The sequence below is a fragment of the Rhinoraja longicauda genome, chromosome 23 (genome assembly GCF_053455715.1).
Source record: "Rhinoraja longicauda isolate Sanriku21f chromosome 23, sRhiLon1.1, whole genome shotgun sequence".
In the NCBI taxonomy this organism is placed as follows: domain Eukaryota; kingdom Metazoa; phylum Chordata; class Chondrichthyes; order Rajiformes; family Arhynchobatidae; genus Rhinoraja; species Rhinoraja longicauda.
The window spans coordinates 15980360-16004730 of record NC_135975.1 but is presented as its reverse complement, the minus strand read 5'-3'; the positions used below and the strand labels follow the sequence as shown (position 1 = coordinate 16004730).

At 41.7% G+C, this 24371-nt stretch overlaps 1 protein-coding gene across 1 annotated transcript in view; it reads left to right on the top strand.

The window, feature by feature from the left end:
- Nucleotides 1-5229: 5229 nt before the first annotated feature.
- LOC144604769 (cadherin-related family member 3-like) overlaps nucleotides 5230-24371 on the top strand; it is a 39870-nt gene continuing 20728 nt past the window's right edge. The window contains exons 1-6 of the mRNA XM_078419414.1: nucleotides 5230-5416; nucleotides 7255-7434; nucleotides 11097-11185; nucleotides 11816-11932; nucleotides 12148-12251; nucleotides 12616-12761. Of these exons, the coding sequence (XP_078275540.1) occupies nucleotides 5230-5416; nucleotides 7255-7434; nucleotides 11097-11185; nucleotides 11816-11932; nucleotides 12148-12251; nucleotides 12616-12761 (823 nt within the window). The remainder of the gene's footprint in view (nucleotides 5417-7254; nucleotides 7435-11096; nucleotides 11186-11815; nucleotides 11933-12147; nucleotides 12252-12615; nucleotides 12762-24371) is intronic.

The window sequence follows — 24371 nt, the reverse complement described above, 5'->3', positions numbered from 1 at the left end:
TGTTAAGTCCAGCGGCCGAGCCGCACCAGCGATGAAAAGTCCCGCGGCCGAGTCGCGCCGGGCGATGTAAAGTCCCGCGGCCGAGCCGCACCGGGCGATGTTAGGCCCCGCGGCCGAGCCGCGCGGGGCGATGTTGTGCCCCGCGGCCGAGCCGCACCGGGCACTGTTAAGTCCAGCGGCCGAGCCGCACCGGACGATGTTAAGTCCAGCGGCCGAGCCGCACCGGACGATGTTAAGTCCAGCGGCCGAGCCGCACCGGGCGATGGAAGGCCCCGCGGCCGAGCCGCACCCCGCGCCGTGAGGAAGAGACCTAAAAGAGAAAGGTTCCCCCACCCACGCACCCCCCCCCCACCCACCCCCCCCACCCACCCACACCACCACCCCCCCACCCACACCACCCAAAAAAAAACAAAAACCATCCCAACACCGACACACAACAAAAAAAAAGGAAAAAAGACGAACAGACTGCTAGCGAGCCGCAGCCGTTAGGCGCCGCCACTTCCGTACATATTAATGCCAAGGCTACGTTTCTTATATGGAGCACAAAATGCACAAGAAAAAGCTTTGCATTAATTCTGAACCAATTTCTCAACTCCTTCAGCACATTCACAGCCACGTGCCATTTACCACCACAATGCATTACATTAGAACATTTTCTAATTGGCTTCCACTACTCTTTTTGACCTTTTGCACCAATTAGAATAGCAGGGAAGTGCTGGATACCAGTTTATGATGCCTGTGCTCATCAGAACCAGGTTAACCTTACATTGTGACAAAATTTCTAAACAGTTTCTACATTTTAATTTAATGATTAATTGGATTAATTAATTCAGAAAATGTGTTAACTGCACGGACTCAAAGGTTGAATGGCCTCCTTCTGTGGCTACGGGTCCATGACCTTGGGTTAGGTCACATCATATTTAAGGAAAACATATTGTGAAAAATGTGGTAATGTTAGAATTTATTTTCTTCTTATGGATAGTCTTTATCGACTTCAAAAATGAACTAGATGGCAGGCAGTTCAGTATTTGTGGTATTCTCTATATGTTTAACAAAAACAGTAGGACACTTAACTAAAGGATTGGGAATAACTAATAATGGACATGAATGTACCTGTTAAATTGTGTGAGATGATTTGATCTTGATGTACCAGGCTGGGTAATTTATTTTACAGTGTTTGTTTATTATTCACCTTTATTTTTATTTTTATTTTTTGAAATATCTGAAGCGAGCAGAATGAGCAGTGTTTATGACTTCAAGCTTTCAAACCCAACAACCGCAAATATGTTCAATCAGCACTTAGAACAGAAACCCATTGGAATTTGTGGCTTTTTTCACTTATTAATGGTTTCCGCCCTGGAAAATGTTCAGTGTCTGAAACATTATAGAAACATAGAAAATTGGGTACAGGAGTAGGCCACTCGGCCCTTCGAGCCAGCACCACCATTCAATATGATCATGGCTGATCATTTAAAATCAGTACCCCGTTCCTGCTTTTTTCCCATGTCCCTTAATTCCTTTTGCCCTTAGAACTAAATCTAACTCTCTCTTGAAAACATTCAGTGAATTGGCCTCCACTGCCTTCCACGGATTCACAACTCTCTGGGTGAAGACGTTTTTCCTCATCTCAGTTCTAAATGGCCTACCCCTTATTCTTAAACTTTGACCGCTGGTCCTGGACTCCCCCAACATCAGGAACATTTTTCCTGTATCTTGCCTATCCAATCCTTTAAGAATTTTATATGTTTCTATAAGATCCCCTCTCATCCTTCTAAATGCCAGTGAATACAAGCCCAATCAACCCATTCTTTCATCATATGTCAGTCTCGCCGTCCCGGAAATTAACCTGGAATTCACTCCCTCAATACCAATAATGTCCTTCCTCAAATTAGGAAACCAAATTTGCAAACAATACTCCAGGTGCAGTCTCACCAGGGCCCTGTACAACTGCAGTAGGACCTCCTTGCTCCTAAACTCAAATCCTCTTGCAATGAAGGCCAACATGCCATAAGCTTTCTTCACTGCCTGGTGTACCCGCGTACTTACTTTCAGCGACTAATGTACAAGCACACCCAGGTCTCATTGCATCTCCCCTTTTCCTATTCTGACACCATTCAGATAATAATCTGCCTTCCTGTTCTTGCCACCAAAGTATAAAAACACAGATTTCTGTTAATGGTTCCGTTACTCTGGTATTTACTGGAATAGATTAAAAGGATCACTGTAACAGATCATAAATGTTGTATTTCTAATTATACCATAACACATTAATTTTCAATGTTTGTGATTATAGGATTGCATTATAGGATTGTAGACTTTGTAATACCTTTAAATCAGCAACTCGCTGACCATGACAAAAATCCCTAAAAGGACTAGAGTTTATTGTTTTAGTAACTTCAAGTTTTATTCAATGTGTTTGATCATCCTAGGTGGACATTATTCGCATCAGTCTACATATATTTTCTGAGTAATAAATGTATTATGTTTACATATCTGTTGTGCTGCTGCAAGCAAGAATTTAATTGTTTCTTTTCAGGACAGATGCCAATAAAACTCTCTTGACTCTTGACTCGTCAATGTAGGAAAAGGTTTTGAGTCAAGGCTTGAATATTTTGGTCAACCCTCCATGCAGGTTCAGTGAAACAATTTAGAGAACACATAAGCAACACTCCAAAATATTGGCGAGCAGGGAAACTCACCTGAAGTCCACCTGATATTTTGAGTAGGTTGAAAGTTGATCTGTTTGAAACGTATAAAATTAGGAGTTGGATTGGCAGAATTTTCCTAAGTGTGGAGAAGAAACGGTAAAATGTCATGATAAAGCAATTAAGGACTTTGATGAGGAGACATTTCTTCATTTCAGGGCTCGTGTAGTTCTGAGTTCTCTGCTTAATGGGACTCGGACATTCAGTTGGTGAAGATTTTCAGGTGTAAAACTGAAGTTCTGAATGCAATAGACACGGAGATTGGATAGGAATCTGAGATTGAGCTGGAAAATTGGCAATCATCTTCATTGCTGGAGCAGGCTTTTGAGGGGCCAAGTGGCCTACATCTTTCCCTACTTTAATACTGCTTTGTTCTTATCAAGCTTAGTATGAGCTGATCAATCAGTGGTTATCCTACACTATCAGCCAGCAACACCATCCAGAACTGCTGAAGAATCTGCACCTAAACCATTACTCACGATGAAACGCAGACGTTGATGCTTGTTCACGTTTACATTCATAGACAGACTCTTTCACCCTCAGTAATAGTCTGTTGAAATATTTTTAATGAGTAAAATCTGAGCACACAATCATTTATGCTGGAAATTGCTCACTCCTGTTAGGTAAACGAAGGCAGTGAACAGGTGAAAAACTGATTGATATGAATAATTCTGCCTGAAACATCTCCAAGATTTATTGGTGCCTTTTAAACAAATCAACCACTTTAATTTCAGAAATAGGTACCAACCTTCAGCAAATACAGGGAGCTCTTATCTCCAGGACAACGGGTTTGTTTGTGTTCAGCTCATGCATTAGAACATGGCAATGAACACAAAGATTACGCAAGGCTATATGGCTTCAATATTGATTGTGAGCGGCTACATTAAATGTTTAAATGCAGTGACGTTGGACTTCAGACTTTAGAAATGCACCACCGAGTCCGTGTTGAGCAGCAATTGCCCCGCAGACTAATACTATCTTACACACTAGGGACAATTGACAAATTTTACTAAAGCCAATTAACCTACAAACTTGTACATCTTTGGAATGTGGGAGGAAACCCGGAGAATCCCACGCGATCACGTGGGGAACGTACAAACTCCGTACGGACAGCACCCGTAGTCAGGATCTAACTCTGGTCTCTGGTGCTGTTAAGTATCAACTCTACTGCTACGCCACTGTGCCATCCCAAGTTGTTTGGTTTAGTTTAATTTATTGTTGTCACATGTACGAGATAAGAGTGGGGATCGTAGACAGAGAGGTCCTCTTGGAAAGCAGAAAGTGATGGAGAGGGGACAATGTGGCAGGTGGAGAGATTGTGTTAAAGCTGGTGGAAATGTCAAAGAATGATGTGCAAATTCAGTCTGGCAGGATGAGGGGTGATGCACACGAATCACATCGTGCCAACAAATATATCCCCAATTAACCTCATTAAGTAATAATTGAATTGAATTGAATTGAATTGAATTGAATAAATTTTATTAGCCAAGTATGTACACATACAAGGTTGAGCTTAAAGGACTTGATATTACAATCCCTCCTATAATTGGCACCTTCTTAATATCTTGAGAGGGGGTCTGGGTAAAGACTTCATTGGGGTGATCAGGTGTGCACCCTCCTTCCTTGGTGTTTCGTTGATAGGCCCACGACATCTCCAGAGGGCCCAACAGCGACACATTGCGTCCCAGGTGCGCTCCCTTCTGTTTTTACCCCTCTTGCTGGTCATTTTGCAGCCCAGTTGGAGTCCTTCCTCTTCAGTCACAGCCACTTTGCTACTTTACTCGCAAGTAACAAGATGATATGCAGTAGACAATTAACAATAAAACATAAAACATTAAAACATTAAGCATGACAGTTTAACAGTGTGCTGGAAGTTATAGTGGGCTTAAGTACACGGCTCTCTTGATGGGGTTGGGGGGACGGTAGACAGTGGAGACTGAGCCATTGATATAAATGAACAAAGCTTATTTTCAATAATTGGACCAATGATAATAAGCATAGAGTTCAGACCATTGGTTGAATAATAGAAGGTAATTACCTTACTCCAACTGGCTTCAGAATATTATTTGTAACGACTGCCTCAGTTCTTAATTTCCAAAGGTACATTCATTTTTTCTCCATTACTGATGCAATTAATTTTGTTCCTTATTTTTCCAAATTGTTTTAAAAGCTTTTGATAACATCCTTTATCATATTTAGCACAATGCACGTGGTGACATGACCTCTCGGTCACAGCCCCTGTACAAATAGAGAAATACCTTTCTAATCTTTGAGTGCCATTTGCTAGACACCACTCTGCTCAGCATAGCAACCAGGTTTGTTTGGCTGTTCCACTGTAGTTGCCTACTGCCCATGACTGCCCTGCACACTTTGCTCTCTCAGGAGCACTTCAACATGTTGTCTTCATTTCTTCACTTGATTTTTATCATTGAGCTGATTACCTACCAACGTAAGTTAACGCAATGTTTTTGGCCTTGCTGCTTCGTAACTCATTTTATTTCTTCCTCTTCCGCCACTAATCCCAATGTCCTCCTGTCAAGGTGTTCAAGAGGTTGAGGCCGCGATAACCTTTGAGAGCAATCCGGCAGAAGTGAACGAAAATGAACCTATTGGAACAGTGGTGACCACAGCCAAAGATGCCACCATCATAACCATGGACCCCTATGCCTACTCCTTGTCCCCTCCAGTTGCTGGATTTCAAATCAATGCTGGTAAGTAATTAAGGACTAATTTACCAAATGTTAACCTGGATAGAATATATCGCACAACAGGTGCCATTTTAATAATTTGATGTTTAGATGTCCTGGGTTCCTTTCTGCTGTGAAACTGCCCTTTTCTGCCTTATTATCACAAAACCTATTTCTACAGCTGCAAGTGTCCAGGAAGGACTCTGTAAATCCTATTTAGAAGGATTTTGCCTGATTATCCACTGACGTTATGGTGGATGTGTAGCAAGACCACCTTTGGTCTTACACCCGACTTGGAAGCCAGCAAGGTAATAAATTCCAAGTGATGGCAAAATGTGCATCTGTGCTGGTTTGCAAGTGAGGACTTTATCCATGGAAGATGTTTCTGCATGTTAAAAGGAACATAAGGCCATATGTTTTCATGGCTCATAGGCAGAGTTCTGCTTCAGGGTTTGAGGAGGTGATTGAGCTCCCTGCACGGTCGGAGCTGCCTGATTCCCAAGAAGGGTAAGGCTCCACTGAGCTGCCTTTTGATGGAAGACGCCTTTTCCCAGACATTCCTTCACCCTTCCAGCCGGTCCTGTCCCAGTGGTTGCTTTAAGCACCACACCACCAGGTTGCACCAGCATGGACTATTGCTAAATGCTGGAAGGTCGTGAAGACGAGGTATTGGCGGAGCATGGAAACCCTACAAAATTACCGAGAATGTGGCTCAGCAAATGGCCTGTCGGAATAAAGAAATATTCAGCAGGTTAGGCTGCATGTGTGGGAAGTGGAACAAAGTTAATATTTCTGGTCAAAGCCCCTTCACCAGATGCATTTGATTTTCAATATAATGTCAGGAATTACTGAAATACTCCAGTGCCATATCCTATTTTGAGATTTTAAATACTTTGTTGCTCTCTCTCTCCTACGCCCCCCCCCCCCCCCACAACCCACACCCCCCTTAACCACCCTCCCCTCCCTCTCTTTATACTGGCTATCTTCACTCTCAATGCTTGTACAGGGCTATTTTGGATCAGCCCATCACAAAGGACATTATCAAATGATTTACTAAAATCCGTGTAAACAATATCCACCACGCTACCCTCATCAATCCTTTTCATCACCTTCCTGCCATGAACAACACCGTGCTGACTGTCTCTAATTATCCCACTCTCTTCCAAACAATTCCCACAGAATTGTTTCCAATAGATTCCCTCCATTTGACATGAGGCACACTGCATTAAAACTTCCTGGATAATCTTGATTTCCTTTCTTCAACAAAGGAACAAGATTGGTTACTTTCCAGTCGTCAGGGACCCTGCAGTGGTTAGAGGGGATACAAAGGACTTCATTAAGGCCCCTGTAAATCTCCTTCTGTTAATGAATCTGAGTATTGTCCCACTTTCATCAGGTGTCCCTTCCAGTCTCTGTGCCTGCGGCTCTGAATTTCCCACTTTACATTTCATAGCTCTCTCTCCCTTGAAGATCCCTCTTGGGCCAGGCATTTGATCAAACGCCCTTGCGATTCCATGTCTCATATTCCGTTTAATGACTCCTATGAGGCATGTTGGATGTAAAGGAGATTATATAAATGCAGGCTGTTCATCGTCCCACATTTTTGGGGTCTTATGACAATTGTGGTAACTGTTGCTACCATGAAGAAAATGTTATGATCATTTGCGCACCAGTGGAAACATCTCCGACAGTCATTAAAAAGCAGTTTCATTCCACAGCGTTGCCCAGGTTTCAAACACTTAACCTGAAATACACTTAGCAATTGTGAATTAAATGTACATGCTTTAACATCTCTCGCAATAACACCCTAAAAACATAATATCTTGCAGTTGTAATAAGTGTTATATCTTCCTTTATTTCAGAGACTGGCCTCATAATAACAACAGAAGTGTTTGACTTTGAAAGTAAGAATCAAAAAGTCTTTCAGCTGGGAGTGCAAGTGAACCAGGACAAATACCGTGACAAAAAGTTTCTGCAAGTGTCCATCCAAGATGTCAAGGAGCCTCCTGTATGTGAAGAACCAAAGTTTGTTGCAGGAACCGGTAAATTATTTTAGTTTTTGAAAGAACTGAGAATAAAATGCAAATAATGGAGAATTTTGTATGATTTAAAACCTGAAATAGATAGCTACCTCCTACATCGATGTCTCAAATATATGGATTCCTTTTAAATCTCAGTGAAATTAACTTCAATAACTAGCAGTACATGCAGTAGCACAATCAAAAATTGAAAATTATTCTGTGTCTTCCTTCTGTATTTCCACACAGATCCACAATAAATGATGTGAGGGAGGGGGTTGAGGGAGAGTTTGGTTCATAGAGAACAGTGCAAAAGACGAAATAAAATCATAGAATCATAGAGTTGTACAGTATAGTACAGTATAGATTGGCCTAACTCATCCGTGCCGACTATCTAAGCCAGTCCCATTTGCTCACATTTGCCCCACGTTCCTCTAATTTTTTCCATCCATGTACCTGTCCAAAATGTTTTGAATGTTGTTGTTGTACTTGCCTACCACTTTGTATACTTGGCATAAGTTATATATTGTCACTAGTGTGTGAAGCCTTGTGCTAACGTGCTGGGATCTCTGGTCAGTGCGGACTTGGTGGGCCGAAGGGCCTGTTTCCGCGCTGTATCTCTAAACTAAATTAAAGGAGCAAGGATTGTTTTCCACAGAAGTGAGAAGAGTTTGAGAAGGCATCTGATGGAGATAGATAAAGGGCCTGTCCCACTTTAGGTGATTTTAAGGTGACTGCCGGCGACTAGGCTGTCGCCGACAGTTCGCCGGGTGTCGCGGGCATGATCGTGAAGAGTCTTCCAAGAATCGTAGTGGATATCAGCGTGTCACTGAGAAATCATCCGGAGTGAAATTTCTCGCCAGGCTTATTGTGGTCGCTGTCGCCTGCTGTCCCCAGGTTTGATAGGTTCTCTTAGATGCATTTACAAGCACATTATATTAAAATAAGTAGTCATTTCAAAATACCATAAAATGCTTGTGTTTAACCAATTTATTTACCGTCAGGACATTTGACAGGTAGATTGGAGGCGACAGTTTGACGGTCAGGTAAGCGTGGGAATTTCGTGATGTTTATGGCTATCAGCCATTACATTTAAAGTGGGCTCGCAACCCAGATATGCAACCCAGAAACCAGATATGCATCTCCCGTACATTTTCAAAGAATGCCCACACACGTTTTACAAAAATCCACTTAACCACTTAAAAAAAAAAATTTTTTTAATACAGCTATTAGTAAACTGGAAGTCAATCCAGTTTATGCCTTGTTACAGTGATGCTTAGTTTTGAAGTAACCCATACAAGATGTTATAAGTTCAAAACTCTCAAGTACTTACCGACTTGTCAGTGATTTCAGCGAAAATTAAGATGCCGGAGAAGCATTGACAGCGTGGGAATTTCGCGATGTTTCCGAAGACGCTGTAATCTCGACCTGACTCGGCATTGTCGTTGTCATTGTCATTGGGTAAAAGAAAAGTTCGGCGATCTGCTACGTTTTTGACAGTTGCCGGCAGTCGCCTTAAAATTGCCTAAATGGGACAGACCCTTAAGGTCTGGAAGGATAAAGAGAAACCTCTGATTAGTGGAAGGATGAAGAACTATCGTATTTGACTCAGAATGAGTTTAGCAAAAGAACGAAAAGTGGTGTGAGAAAGGCCATTTTATGCAGAGATTGGTTAATATCTGGAATGCACCATCTTGGGTGATGGTGGAGATAGATTTGCTCAGTGTTCAAAAGGGAGTACCTTAAGTACCTGAAAGGAGGAAAAATTGCAGGAGCACGGGGAGGTTCAAGGGAGTAGGATTGGCCTAGTTATGCTTATTCAGAGCTAGCATTCATTTTAATGGGCTGAATGGCCTCCTTCCCCTCATTGCCATGGAGTGCTTCTGCAATTCTGGTCCATCACCTGAGAGTTAAGCTTAAATATGTTCTCTGACAGTTCACTGAAGGTTTGAGGGAGTGCTACAGTGTTGCAGGTGACATTGTTTCCATGAGACCTTTAAGGAACCTATGTCTGCTCTTTTGTTTTGAATGATCTCATGGCACCATTTTAAGGAGGGCACGAGAGTTATTTTTCACTCTGGACAATATTTATCAGACACTTAACATCACTTAAACAAAATATTATCTGTCATGATCAAATTGTTGATTGTGGCAAGCAATAAAACTGCCATTCCTCCCACACCACAGTGACTGTACTCAAATGTATTTCAGTGGGTGTCAAATATACTGATGTTGTGAAAGCTGCTAAAGCTGCTGAGGAGATGCGTCTGTTTTTCCTTTTATGAAGAAGGATGCCTGAAATAGGCTTTAACTGCTGATTTTCCATTGCAGTTTAGTTTATTGTCACATGTGCTGAGGTACAGTGAAAAGCTTTTTGTTGCATGCTATCCAGTCAGCAGAAAATTAATAATCATATTTAATTAAAATTAATAATAAATCAGTAATAATCTGTTCCTTCCTATTCAATATTTCTTAATCTCCAATATTTCAGATGCTGGTATGACTGCTGAGGCTAGCATTTAGTGCCTGCCCCAATTGCCCTTGAAAATGTGACGATCAGCTAGTTTAGGGTTTAGACTCAGCATCGACAATGCACTCATGGTGCTTGGTGGATTACAGGATTTAGTGTTCCTTTGCACCTGGGAGCCTAGTCCTTCCCAGGAGGTGCTGTCGGCGAACTCCCGACTAGTGCAGTGCATCTTGTAGCACACAGACTCGCAGCCTTGGTGTATTGGTGGTACAAAATACGAACATTTAAATGTTGCCTGAAAACTGTAATGTCCAGGTTCAGGAACAGCTACTTCCTTACAACCTCAAATAAGCTCTGAACTACAATGCATTGGTTTGTCTTTGTCTTTTTGCACTATTATTGTTTGTTTGTTTTTATGTGTATGTGTGTGTATATATAAATATTATACATCATATATATGTATACACACATACATACAAACAATATATACATACACACACACACACACACACACACACACACACACACACACACACACACACACACACACACACACACACACACACACACACATATATATATATATATACACACACACACACACACACACACATATATATTTCATTGTTCTGTCTGGGACATATGACATATGACAATAAAACTCTCTTGACTCTTGAACAATTAATATACCAGTTGGAACACAATTCAAGAAGGCTGTTCCTCTGTCCTGCATGGAGTCTGGCTTCTTGAAGGTTATTGGAGTTACACAGGTCCAGGGAGAGTATTGGGTTGAGATTGTGACATTGCTCGCTGTTGATGGAAAAGTTTTGAGATCATCAGGAGGTTCCCGATTCACCGCTGAATGGATTGCAAGTCTCCAGTGCAATTACCAGTGTACATACATACTATTGAAGTTTTAATCTCATTAGCTTGTTGAGGTATGGCAGGGTTTATCTGACAGCACAATTACATTGGAATGATTCATTGCAAACTTAAACATGAATGAGCTTGTTCCAAATTGATTGCTGTGATAACTCTGCGAATTCCATTGATTTCCCATTTCCTCAAACCCAGGCAGGTGGGACAAGTGTAGATGGGGTATGTTGGTCGGCATGAGCAGGTTGGGCCGAAGGGCCTGTTTCCAGGCTATGACTCCATGACTATTTCATTTTTCATTGATTTCCCTCTCTGAATCAATATTTTAAACTTTTTATAGATTCTGTGGAGATTACTGAGAATGTTGCAGTCGGCACCCACATTTACACCATCCACGCTAAAGATGATGATAGTGGAGATACTCTGAACGTAGGTATTTATTTTCTGTTCATTTCCATTGTGCATCATGGTTTCAATATGCACTGCATTGTTATCAGTAGGCTTTCTTATAATTAAATGCAGATGTCTAAGTAAGGATATTGAAATTACAGAGATAATGTCGAGATCTTTGTGACAAGACTGAAGAGTAGTTGCATGTTGTGGATCAGTAGCTGTGCATTTTGAAAACTTCACAAATCTTGGATTTTGACACAATTTTCTCAAATCTCCCAAGCTGTCCTTGTCTTCTTTTATAGTTTCAAGGGGAAGCTTCCCATCTCCGAGGAAAGGGGACAGGCCAGAGGAAAACGTGGAAGTGAAGACGAATATTAGAGCCACAGGCCAATTGATACCTCAATGACCAAAGCGTCTGAGAGATGATTGTCTTCTCACTCACTCTCTCAGCTCCTTGAAATGCAGCTTAGTGCTGGAGGTTGTTAAATTTCACGAGGCAAATTTCTTCCCCATGTGGAGAGGAAGGATTTGTTGCGTATCATAATGGATAAAATATTGTTCACAAACTGAAGCAGTTACATTTTCAGGTGTTTAATGTACTGTAATCATGACTGCACTGTGTTATTTAGCATTTCAAACTAATTGCGTGATTCTTTTGAATCGCAGTACGTGATTGAAAGCAAGGATACGTTTCCAACTAATTGTGGAAATGTTTACAGAATTGATCAAGCATCGGGGGCTGTCTTTATTGCTTCCTCACTAGACTATGATGCGGGATATCATGTAAGTCCTTCATTTAATCTACCCTGCTGTCTTTATTTAGATTAAAACTTACACTGAATATATCTATCCTGCTTCAAAGGATGATATATTAAGGAAAGGGAAAGAGCAAGTTTTTTTTGTGGTTTGATCGATCTACTGGTCTAACATTCAAACATGTTTACTCTATGTGCTTCATGGGACCAAAAGGAAATCAAAACTGACCCCTTCATTTATAGACGTGCCGGCTCACTATTCAAGTTGAAGACAAAGGAAAGCTCTCCTGCCGAGGAGCACTCACTGTCAACATTCAAGACCTGAATGATGAACCACCAGTGTTTAAGTAAGTTTCCAACTTTCCACAACTACCTCGAGGGTTAAGTTGCTGTCCACTTTCCCCTTGAACGTACACTCAAGTGTCAAACTTCAGTTCTCCTTACCAAGTAATAGAAATACCATTGATTGATTTCAGTGAGCAGTTTACTTGATCCCCTTTTCCTGTATAAAAGTGATCTTAACACTCAGTCTCTTGATCTTCCTATGGAGAATGTCAAGCCCAATAATATAAATGGACGGATGAGAGGCATAAGTTAAAATATTGATAGCAAAAGCAGGCAAAGATAAAGATCCTGGCCACTCCTGCTCCGTAACTAATCAAGATGACAAAATATATCATTAAAGCGGTAACCTTTTGTTTGCTTCTGTAGAAAATTTCCGAAAGATACTGTCGACGTTTCCGAAAACGAGCCTGTTGGAACAATCATCACAACCGTTGAAGCTTCTGACAGGGATGATGGCAATATGGTCACTTACAAGTTTGCAACACCAGTGGACAGATTTAATCTGAATGAAAGTAAGTAATATTACATGTCAATGTTTCAGACATGGACGCTGGGCATTTCAGTTAAGGCATCTTTGATGAGCGGAGTATCCCTGCTGGGGGCAGTATGAGGTGGCACCGTGACATCAGCAATGGTGCTGCCTCACAGCTTCAATGACCCAGATCTGTGCTGTCTATATGGAGTTTGCACATTTCTCCCTATGACCCAAGTGGGATTCCCCCGAGGGTTCGGGGTTCCTTCCACTAAACCAAAGACATGCTGGTAGGTTCATTGGTATCGGTGGTAGTAAGAGAATATGGTGGGAGTTGGTAGGCAAATGGGAGAAAATACATTGCTGGGAAATAAGTGAGAGAATGGGATTGATCTAAGAGTCAGCATTACTCAACAGGCTGAATGGCCTCCTCCACTGTCATAAGGAGCTGACATCAAATGGAGGAAAGATGCAGTGATCCATCCATGTCTGATGTGTTGTGAAGTAACCAGCAGTCTTTGTGTTTGATCATATTTGCTTGAGCATATTTCATATCATATCATCATATCATATATATACAGCGCGGAAACAGGCCTTTTTCGGCCCACCAAGTCCGCGCCGCCCAGCGATCCCCGCACATTAACACTATCCTACACACACTAGGGACAATTTTTTACATTTACCCAGTCAAATTAACCTACATACCCGTACGTCTTTGTAGTGTGGGAGGAAACCGAAGATCTCGGAGAAAACCCACGCAGGTCACGGGGAGAACGTACAAACTCCTTACAGTACAGCACCCGTAGTCAGGATCGAACCTGAGTTTCCGGCGCTGCATTCGCTGTAAAGCAGCAACTCTACCGCTGCGCTAAACTTCATGGGAAATTTGTTCAACAATTTCTTTGTGGCAATGAGAAACTGCAGTGATTGTGGGCCATGTCGAGTGAACGATCCTAGAAGTGGTGCAGAGTAGCTGGGAACCAGGCGAACAAGAGTTGAAGCCTGAAGAAAGGTCTCGACCCCAAACGTCACCCATTCCTTCTCTCCTGAGATGCTGCCTGTCCCGCTGAGTTACACCAGCATTTTGTGTCTACCTTCAATTTGAACCAGCATCTGCAGTTATTTTCCTACACAAGAGTTGAAGAATGTATGCCTCAATTCAACCAAAGAGCAGGGAGTTGACAGGCTTCCAGCAGAAAACCCCAACAAGAAACTAGAAATGGCTCAGTAGATTAAAGCAGGTGGTTTAAAGAGCAAGGAAGGACATGGAAACTGGTGAGAACAGTATAATTAGGATGAGTATTAGAACAGAAATCAGAAAGTGAGGCAAATTGTAGACAAGAGATGGCCTCAATTATTTCCCAACTTTTCCAGATAAGCGAGAAAGAAAACATAACCCGCAGAGTTGCATAACAGAGGAAAAGGAAAGAAAAGGAAAAGGAAAGAATCCAAACTGTACAGTCACAAAGGAGCTAGCCAGAGTTTGGGGTCATATGCATAAATACGGAGATTAGATCAAAGTTAAAATGAAAAGGGTGGAAGATTTTAGCAAATACAATGAAAATGAAAGAAAACTAAATCTGTACAAAAGCAAAGGAGCCAATAAAAAAAAATGGAAATAAGAAGGTGATGAATGCATCTTTTGGTAGCATCGTTGATCATGACAGAATGTTCACGGCAGAGGTTGGGACTCAGTGTAACAATGTCGACAATACAGTGACAGAGAGACATACAGGTCTTCAAGACCCAGCTGTTCTATCCAGCAGATAGACACAAAAAGCTGAAGTAACTCAGCGGGACAGGCAGCATCTCTGGATAGAAGTTTCGGGTGACGTTTCGGGTTGAGACCCCTTCGGGTTGGTTCTATCCAGCAGTTGGGTCTAGAAGATTATTATTCAAGGACACATAAGTTTAAGGAAAAAGCGCCATCAAGAACGCATTGATAATGCACAAATCTACAGCGGAGAAAATGAAAGATCAAATTATGGCAGAAAAACTAAACCACATTGAACTAGGTTTTTCATTAACTGTTGCAGGGAAGTTGTAATTAAATTAGTTTTACAATTTACACTTTTACATTCATGGGAAACCTATTAAAATCTGGTTTCGTTTCTTTCAAGTTAATAACAGGGGGTAAAAACAGCAAATATTTGAACAAAATGGAACTAATCAGCACCAGTCGCAAAGTTTTAACACCACTGAAAATAACGGACAAGTATAAAAAAGGAAAAAAGTGGAATGTTTTCTGTGGGTTTTCAGAAATGTTTATTAAGAAGTCAGTTGAGGGTTTTATGGTAAATTTATGGCCTGTCGCATTAAAAGGGATGTAGCCACATGAATAACAAGATGATTGGAGGGTAGAAAAAAGATAAGTTTAGCAATAGAAGATGTGGCGAATGGTTCTTAATGGGAGAGGGGAAGGTTTGAATTAAACAAAAGGTGTTAACCTTGGCAACAAATGCAGAGATGATTCTGACAGAAGTTGTGGAAAGCAAGTACTGCCGATAACAAGAATGAGGAGCCTGGTGAATATTGCAGCTCGTGAAAACCAATACTTGGATGCACTGCTGAAGTTGGCAAATTAATTAACTAAAAGTAAAGGGAAAACATGGAGACACAGGAACTGCAGGTGTTGGTTCACAAAAAAATGACATAAAATGCTGGAGGGCATTCTGAGAAACATTTTAGGGTTAGGTTTAAGCATCGAGTGAATCCATTGAGCAATATAAGAAATATTAGATTACACTTGACAGCAAAATCACCAGGGCACAGAGAACATAAGATATCTGGGTGGGACAGTGCCGCACCAGTAGACTTGCTGTGTTACGGTGTTAGACATCCAGGTTTGATCCTGACTATGAGTGCTGCCTGCACAGAGTTTGTACGTTCTACCAATGACTGAGTGGGTTTCCTCCAGGGGCTCCGGTTTCCTCTAACATTCAAAAGACATGCAGGTTAATTGGCTTCCATAAATTACCCCTAGTGTGATTTAGGGGTAATCACACTAGGGGTTACCTAGTGTGATTACCCCTAGGTAATCACCAAAGGGCCTCTTTCCACACTGTTTCTCTAAACTAAACTGAACTAATCCCTAGATAAAGGGAAATCTTAAGAGATTCTACAAGTCTATTAAGAGTAAAACATTAGCTAGGGAGAGAATAGGTTTGCTCAGGGATCAACATAGTCATATGTGGGTTGAACCATGGAAGATGGGACTATGGTAAATGAATACTTCTCATTGGTATTTACTGAGGAAAAGGTCAATGGAAATGTGGGAAATGAGTAATGATGTTTTGGACCATATCCGAATTAGCAAGGGGGAGGTACTAGCAGTCTTAAAATATCTTAAGGTGAATATATCCCCCGGGGGCTGTCCAAATGTATGCTTGGACGTTGTGAGAAGTTATGGACCTGGCAGAGATACTTGCATCATGTTTAGCCTCACAGGAGGTACTGGAGGCTGGTTAATGTTGAACCTTTATTTGCAAAAGACAGCAGGGGTAAACCAAGAAACTCTATAACAGTGATAAGATATCAGTGGCGGATACGTTACTGGAGGGTATTTTGAGGAATAGGATGTAAAAGGATTTAGATAGGCATGGTCTGGTCTAGTCCTCAGACAGAGGGAATGTCAGCACAGCTTTGTGTATGGGAAATCATGTCTCATAAATTTGATAGTAGCTTGAAGAGGTCACCGAGATGATTGATGAGGGCAGGGCAGTAGACATTGTCTATATAAACTTTAGCAAGGACTTTGACCAGATCCCACATGGTAGGCTTAGATTTAAAAAAATGTTTCAAGATACCGTGCGGAAACAGGCCCTTCGGCCCACCGTCAGCACCGAACAGCAATCCCCGCACACTAATACTATCCGACACACACTAGGGGCAATTTACATTTATACCAAGCCAATTGATCTACATACCTGTATGTCTTTGGAGTGTGCGAGGAAACCAAAGATCTCGGAGAAAACCCATGCGATCACGGGGAGAAGGTACAAACTCCGTGCAGACAACACCCGTAGTTGGGATCGAACCCGGGTCTCTGGTGCTGCAAGCGCTGTAAGGCAGCAACTCTCCCGCTGCGCCACTGTGCCGTGGTAGATCAGACGGAATCCAGAGTGAGCTAGCCAACTGGATTCAAAATGGACTTGGTGGAGGGAACCACAGGTCGGTAGTGGAAGGTTGCTTTTCTGAGACCAGTGGTGTTCTGCAGTCTGTGCTGAGTCCACTTGTTTGTCATCTATATGAACTATCTTGGTGACAATGCAGTCTACGTGGTTAGTAAATTTGAGGATCACACAAAAAATTGGTGATATTGTGCAGTGAGGAGGGCTATCTATGTTTACACGATTCAAGTTGGCAAAACTGGCCAAGGAATGGCAAATGGAATAAACGATTCAACTCGGATAAGTGTGAGGTGATGCTTTTTGGTAAGTCAAACCAAGGCAGGTTAAATAGTAGGGCCCTGGAGAGTAAAATAGAGCGTAGATGCCTGAAGGTGCTCTAACACAATTCCATGAAAACAATGCCACAGGTAGACACGGTGGTGAAGAAGTCATTTGGCACAAGTCCCTTCACTGGTAAAGGTCCTGTGTACAGGAGTTGGGATGTCACGCCACAGCTAAACAAGACATTGCTGAGAACACATTGAAGTATTGTGTACAGTTCTGATGGACCTACTTTAGGAAGGATGCAATTAAGCCGGAAATGGCGCAAAGGACAATTACCCTGATGTTACCAAGAATCAAAGGCTTGAGTTATGAGACTAGATAGGTTGGTGATATTTCTCTGGAGCATCGGTTAAACAAGGAGAATGATCACAGCCTTTACACCAAGGTAAATGAGTCCACAACTAGAAGGGGACTCCTGAATCCAGTTGGCTAGTTCAAAGTGAGAGCACAAAGAATTAAAAGAGATCTTCGGAGCAGTTTCTTCACACAGAGGGTGGTATGCATATGGAACAAACTACCAGACGAATCTGTAGAGATGGGTACAGTTGTGATCTTCAAAAGACATTTAGACAGATATGTGGATAGCGGAGGTTTAGAGGAATATGGGCAAATAAAGGCAAATGGGATTAGCTGAGTTGTATAACCTGGTAGGCGTGAATGCATTGGGCTGAAGAATCCGTTTCTGTGCCATACAGCTCAATAACTTGACAACTCCATGCTAAGTTTTTAGCAGATGTGGCACGAGCAATTAGAACACAATGCATGAAGTATTAAAGGTGGCAAATCGGGCAAAATAAGTCACAGACTAGCAAACAAAATCTTTGTGTTTGCATTTTGAGGACAAAAGCAAAGTATCAAATTTCAATTCATTGAAAATTTTAGTCAAGCTGGAATTGTATGTTGCACAATCTTGTTCAATTCATTGTCTGAAAAAGATAAAAATAACAAAATGTGCATTTTGAATTCACTTAGGTATTATTAAAGAAGTGTGAATGCCATGATAGAAACTGACTCAATATGTTTGGGTTTTTCTTCCCAAGAGCTACCAATGCCAAGTTCAGTGCAGAACATGAGCGGATGGTGTTTGAATAAATACCATTGTGGATGCAATAGTCCACATGGCCTGCTTGGCAATATAATGACCATGTACAGTAGTTCACCTTCACCCAGTGTGGTAACAGTCATTAATTAATTTATTGGCCAAGTATGTAAACATACAAGGAATTTGATTTGCCAAGAGTCATACAAAAAAGCAACAAGATACATAACCACATAAAAATTAAACATAAACTTAAACGGCCACCACAGCGGCGTGTGAGAATCCCCAGGGCACACAGCATAAGTGGAGACAAACAGCCATCAGTTCAATGTCCGGGCCACACACACGCACTCCTTCATCGTGATGTGACCAGAGTTGTACCGACCACTGTCACTCTCTCTGCAGTCCCTGCCTGCCCAAACAGTCAGAAAGCCATCCACACTCGCACCAGACTCCGGGATGTTCTCATGGAGCCATGTCCCCCGCAAAACCCCACGATCACTGCATTCACAGCAATCCCTCCGAGCCCCCACCAGTGCAGGCAACACGTCCATCTAGTTTTTTCGGCAACCTCACATTCCCCACTTGTACCTTCTTTCCTCCTGTTCTCTCTGCGGTCGGGGCAATCGAAGCTTCCGCAGTCGGGGCTGATCGAAGCTTCCGCAGTCGGCGATCGAAGCTCCCGCATCTGGGCGATCGAAGCTCCCGCAATCGGGGCGGTCGAAGCTCCTGCGATTGGCGCTCCCGAAGTCGAGCCCTAACAAAAGGACCGCCAGCTCCACGATGTTAGGCTGCAGTGCGGGTGGAGATATGATACGGAAAAAGTCGCATCTCCTTCGAGGAAAGAGATAAAAACAGTTTCCCCCAACCCCCACACCCACATAATACAAAACTTAAAGTACACTAAAAACGTACAAGTAAACACAAATCAAAACAGCAAAAGAAGAAAAAGTTGAGTCAGGCTGTTGGCGAGGCTGCCATGTATGGTACCACCCGGTGATGTTGCTTTGCTATTTAAATACACGTGTGCACTGCGTATAGTTTAGTACACTTCCATTTCGAGAATACTGTGGACATTTCCTCTTTAAGAAAGTGTACTTTCCAAGCATGGTTGGTGTCATGCTGTGCTAATGAAGGAAAACAAGCTATTGAACAGTGAATTAGTCCTATTAATCATACATATCAAGCACTTACATCGGCAATGAGGATAAATAAACTGAAAATGCAATTACTGTCATCTTGGACCCACTGCAAGCAGCACTCTGAGTCTACTTTTGCTGTTGATTTTTAATCCAGTATGTAAAATCCCTTGCGTGTTATATCGACAATTATAAAAAGGAAAAGACTGTGGAATGGCTCTGTGGCTTTTCAGAAATATTTGTTAAGAAGGCAGACTCGGATTTTATGGTAAGTTTATAGCCTGTTGGGTTAAAAAGGATGTGACCACACGAATAACAAGGTGTTTGAAGGGTAAAAGATGATTAAAGAGAATGATTTTTGCAGGAGAATGTGGTGAATGGTGCGTTAAGGGGGGGTTGAATTTGTGCTGATTTTGGCAATCAAGTGTAGAAATCATTGGGGTGTGAAAAGAAGATTGGGGAGCAACCCGCTCTAAATTGAAAATATATGCCGAATTGAACAGTAAAATTATGTTTATGTTTAGAGATACAGCGCGGAAACAGGCCCTTCGGCCCACCGGGTCCGCGCCGACCAGCGATCCCCGCGTATTAACACTTTCCTAGACCCACTAGGGACAATTTTTACATTTACCAAGCCAATTAACCTAGATACCTGTACGTCTTTGGAGTGCGGGAAGAAACCGAAGATCTCGGAGAAATCCCACGCAGGTCATGGGGAGAACGTACAAACTCCATACAGCCAGCACCCGTAGTCAGGATCGAACCTGGATGTCCGGCACTGCATTCACTGCATAGGCAGCAACTCTACCACTGCGCCACCGTGACCGCCCATAAATTAATTGCTGCGATGCTGAATTAACTTGCTGCTAAGATGGTGTTGGTGATGATGCCTCTACCATTTAATGCACATTCCAGGCCATCCTTTATCCTGCTCCTCCGGGAAGAACAGCCTCAAGTGATTGAGGGAACAGTAACCGGGTTGGAATTACAGGCAGTTGGAAAACTTGCACTATGTTGGTGAAGATTTACATGATTTTTTTTTTGCTCCTTATTTACAACTATTACAACCGTAAGAAAAATCTGTAATTATATGGATGAAGCCCAAGGAAATTATAGCTACAGATTGAGAATCCTGAGAAAACGTGGTGCAAAATGGGAATGTTCTGGTCTTGACTGAGAGCAAACTATGCAGATCAATTCTTGGCAAACATGAAGGAAAGACCTCAAAGTGTCTGAGTCACTTGAAATAGCAAAATCCTTCCCAAAGATCTTGGAGCAGCAGAGGCAGAGATATCACCAGGTTCCATCGTGCATGGGATCAGAAGAGGAAATAAGTGCCAGGGCAGGTTTTCATCTGAAACTGTAGTATTTGGCATAGGTTTAGTTTAAGGAGTTGGAGGTTTAGGGAGGATCTGAGGAAGAACTCTTCCACCTGAAAGGCATCTGGAATTTGGACCCACAGCGTAAGAGGGTGTTGAGGGCAGAACTCTCACAAGATTTATTATTGTCACATGTACCGAGGTACAGTAAAAAGCTTTGTTTTGCATGCTTTCCAAGCAGATCAGGTATACCACACATACGTAGATATAATCAGTTCAAACTCAAGTGCAATGGATAGAGCAAAGGAGAAGACACTGGCGCATTTATCAAAGTACAAGTGAATGAAAGTTCAATAACTTTCACCATTACAACCCAGTGAGGAAATCTCACCTCTCTTTTTCAGCTTTCTCTATCCTGCTACAGTTTGTCTGTAGAAGTGTCCAATCCCAAAAAGTTACCTGGACCATTCTCTAGAGAAATTCCCCCTGTCCTGCTGAGTTACTCCAGCGCCTTGTGTTTTGCCAGGAGGAAAGTCCAGGATATTTCTTAACAACTGCATGGCAACTGTGAAAGCTAGAGGGGTGTTTACATTGCAAATGACATTGAAATCAAAGAGTGTTACCATGACATTTATAAAATCGCAGTGACTCCGATGCTCTCCTGAGTTTCCACGTGGTGTCAGCCCAGCACATTATCGAGATCACACATGTGGCACCTACAATCGATTCCAATTGTCATGAAGATAAGATTGCAGGACTGCATTGAATGTATCTGTCCAGGCAATGGGAAGGTAGATGTGAGAGATGTTGCTTGTTAGATCCAAGCCCAATTTACCCTGAGGACATTTGTGCCAGAGAAGGATGCTGGTTCTGAACCATCACTATTTCACTCTGCCCTGAGATCCATGACTGAGAGAAGATCCTACCTGAGGGAAGTGGACACTAGAGATTGATGATAATGGAAACAAATAATTCCAACAGTTGATTGGCTGAAAATTCCTATTAAAGCCCTAATTCCAAGGCTATCTGCTTCTTTCTCCAGATAGAAGTCCTTTAATTCACTCGGCAATTCTATTTAAATATTCATAACTCCTGGAATAAATCGGTGATGACAGGCTTGCAGACTGAACTCCACTGCCTGAAAATCATGCCCGCATCTCAATTTCCTTTTAATATTGCAAGCACTCACCACCTCATAGACAAAACTTTCAAAAATGCATGCACAGTAAAACACATGACAATGGAGATTTGTGACACGCCAAAGATCACAAGTAATCTGGTCAGATAGAGGTCATGAAAAGCATTTGTTATGTTTTGTTTGTCATTTTTTCCTTTAGTTCTAAGAAGCAAACACATTTGCTTTTTTGGAGGAGTGCCAGGAACTTTGACATCTCTGCACGTCATCCTGATTGCGATATTGTTCAGCAAAAATAAACTGGCTCAAGAATGTTAGCCACACAATACTTCCCTTTAAAACGATGAAGTGACCAAACTACATCTGCAGTGACACTCTCATCAGTTCAGTCAATTGGGACAATATAATGTATCTGACTATTATGTTTCCTGCTATCTCATGAAGTCAAGGGCCGCATGACCCTGATTCTCTTTGTCATTAAGTGGTCTTTCATTGTGTAATGTCTCAGTCAGAAAATAGACAAACATATCCAAGGAGTGCACAGGATTCTATTGATGGTTCATTAAAATGTAGAGTGAGTCTGTGGAGGCTGGAACTTGAGAGGGGCGTATGAATCCTGTGACACTGCACCTTGCCAGGAACATGCATCACTACTTGCTTTCTGGTGCTTGGTCTCTATTAACATTTAATATTGATGTGTTTTCACACAACTGACATTGTTTTTTTGGGGAGTGTTGACTGCAATCATCTTGCATATCTCAATACCTTACTTCAAGAGTAGAGGATATAATTCCAGCAAAGAAGAGTGGGAAGCCAGAGGATTGGGACTCTTTTAAAGAGCAACAGAAGATAACTAAAAAGGCAATACGGGGAGAAAAGATGAGGTACGAGGGTAAGCTAGCCAATAATATAAAGGAGGTTAGTAAAAGCTTTTTTAGGTATGTGAAGAGGAAAAAAATAGTCAAGGCAAATGTGGGTCCCTTGAAGACATAAGCAGGGGAATTTATTATGGGGAACAAGGAAATGGCAGACGAGTTGAACCGGTACTTTGGATCTGTCTTCACTAAGGAAGATACAAACAATCTCCCAGATGTTCTAGTGGCCAGAGATCCTAGGGTGACGGAGGAACTGAAGGAAATCCACATTAGGCAGGAAATGGTGTTGGGTAGATTGATGGGACTGAAGGCTGATAAATCCCCGGGGCCTGATGGTCTGCATCCCAGGGTACTTAAGGAGGTGGCTCTAGAAATTGTGGACGCATTGGTAATCATTTTCTAATGTTCTATAGATTCAGGATCAGTTCCTGTGGATTTGAGGGTAGCTAATGTTATCCCACTTTTTAAGAAAGGAGGGAGAGAGAAAACGGGAAATTATAGACCAGTTAGTCTGACATCAGTGGTGGGGAAGATGCTGGAGTCAATTATAAAAGACGAAATTGCGAAGCATTTGGATAGCAGTAATAGGATCGTTCTGAGTCAGCATGGATTTACGAAGGGGAAATCATGCTTGACTAATCTTCTGGAATTTTTTGAGGATGTAACTAGGAAAATTGACAGGGGAGAGCCGGTGGATGTGGTGTACCTCGACTTTCAGAAAGCCTTCGACAAGGTCCCACATAGGAGATTAGTGGGTAAAATTAGAGCACATGGTATTGGGGGTAGGGTACTGACATGGATAGAAAATTGGTTGACAGACAGAAGGCAAAGAGTGGGGATAAATGGGTCCCTTTCAGAATGGCAGGCAGTGACTAGTGGGGTACCGCAAATCTTGGTGCTGGGACCGCAGCCTTTTACAATATACCTATAATAATGACTTGGATGAAGGGAGTGGAGGCCAATTCTCTGAATGCATTAAAGAGAGAGTTAGATAGAGCTCTTAAGGATAGCGGAGTCGGGGGATATGGGGAGAAGGCAAGAACAGGGTACTGATTGAGAATGATCAGCCATGATCACATTGAATGGTGGTGCTGGCTCGAAGGGCCAAATGGCCTACTCCTGCACATATTGTCTATTGTCTATTGTCTATTGTTCCAGCAGATTATTTGCTTATTTTTCTATCTTATTGCCTTCCTTAAACTATTAATTTTACAATAATATTAATAATAATAATAATAATAATAATAATAATAATAATAATAATAATAATAATAATAATAATAATAATAATAATAATAATAATAATAATAATAATAATAATAATAATAATAATAATAATAATAATAATAATAATAATAATAATAATAATAATAATAATAATAGTAATAATAATAATAAAACAGTGTTTACTGTTTTGTTTTAGTATGTATTTAAGTGAGGAAGTAAAGAAGAAATGTAGAACAATACAAGTATGAACCATATAGATGATCCAGGACCAGGATAATGGAGAGGAACCGCTTCTGTTTTTTGTAACTTCGTCTCATAGAAAGAATGCAGATACACATCCTTTTTGAGTGTTTCATGCTAAATGCATTTAAATGATGCGGAGAATTAAACCACTAATTTCATAACAGGATCCCCTTCTGCACATCTACCAGAATGTGAGCAGAATGTGAATGAGGTCCTACG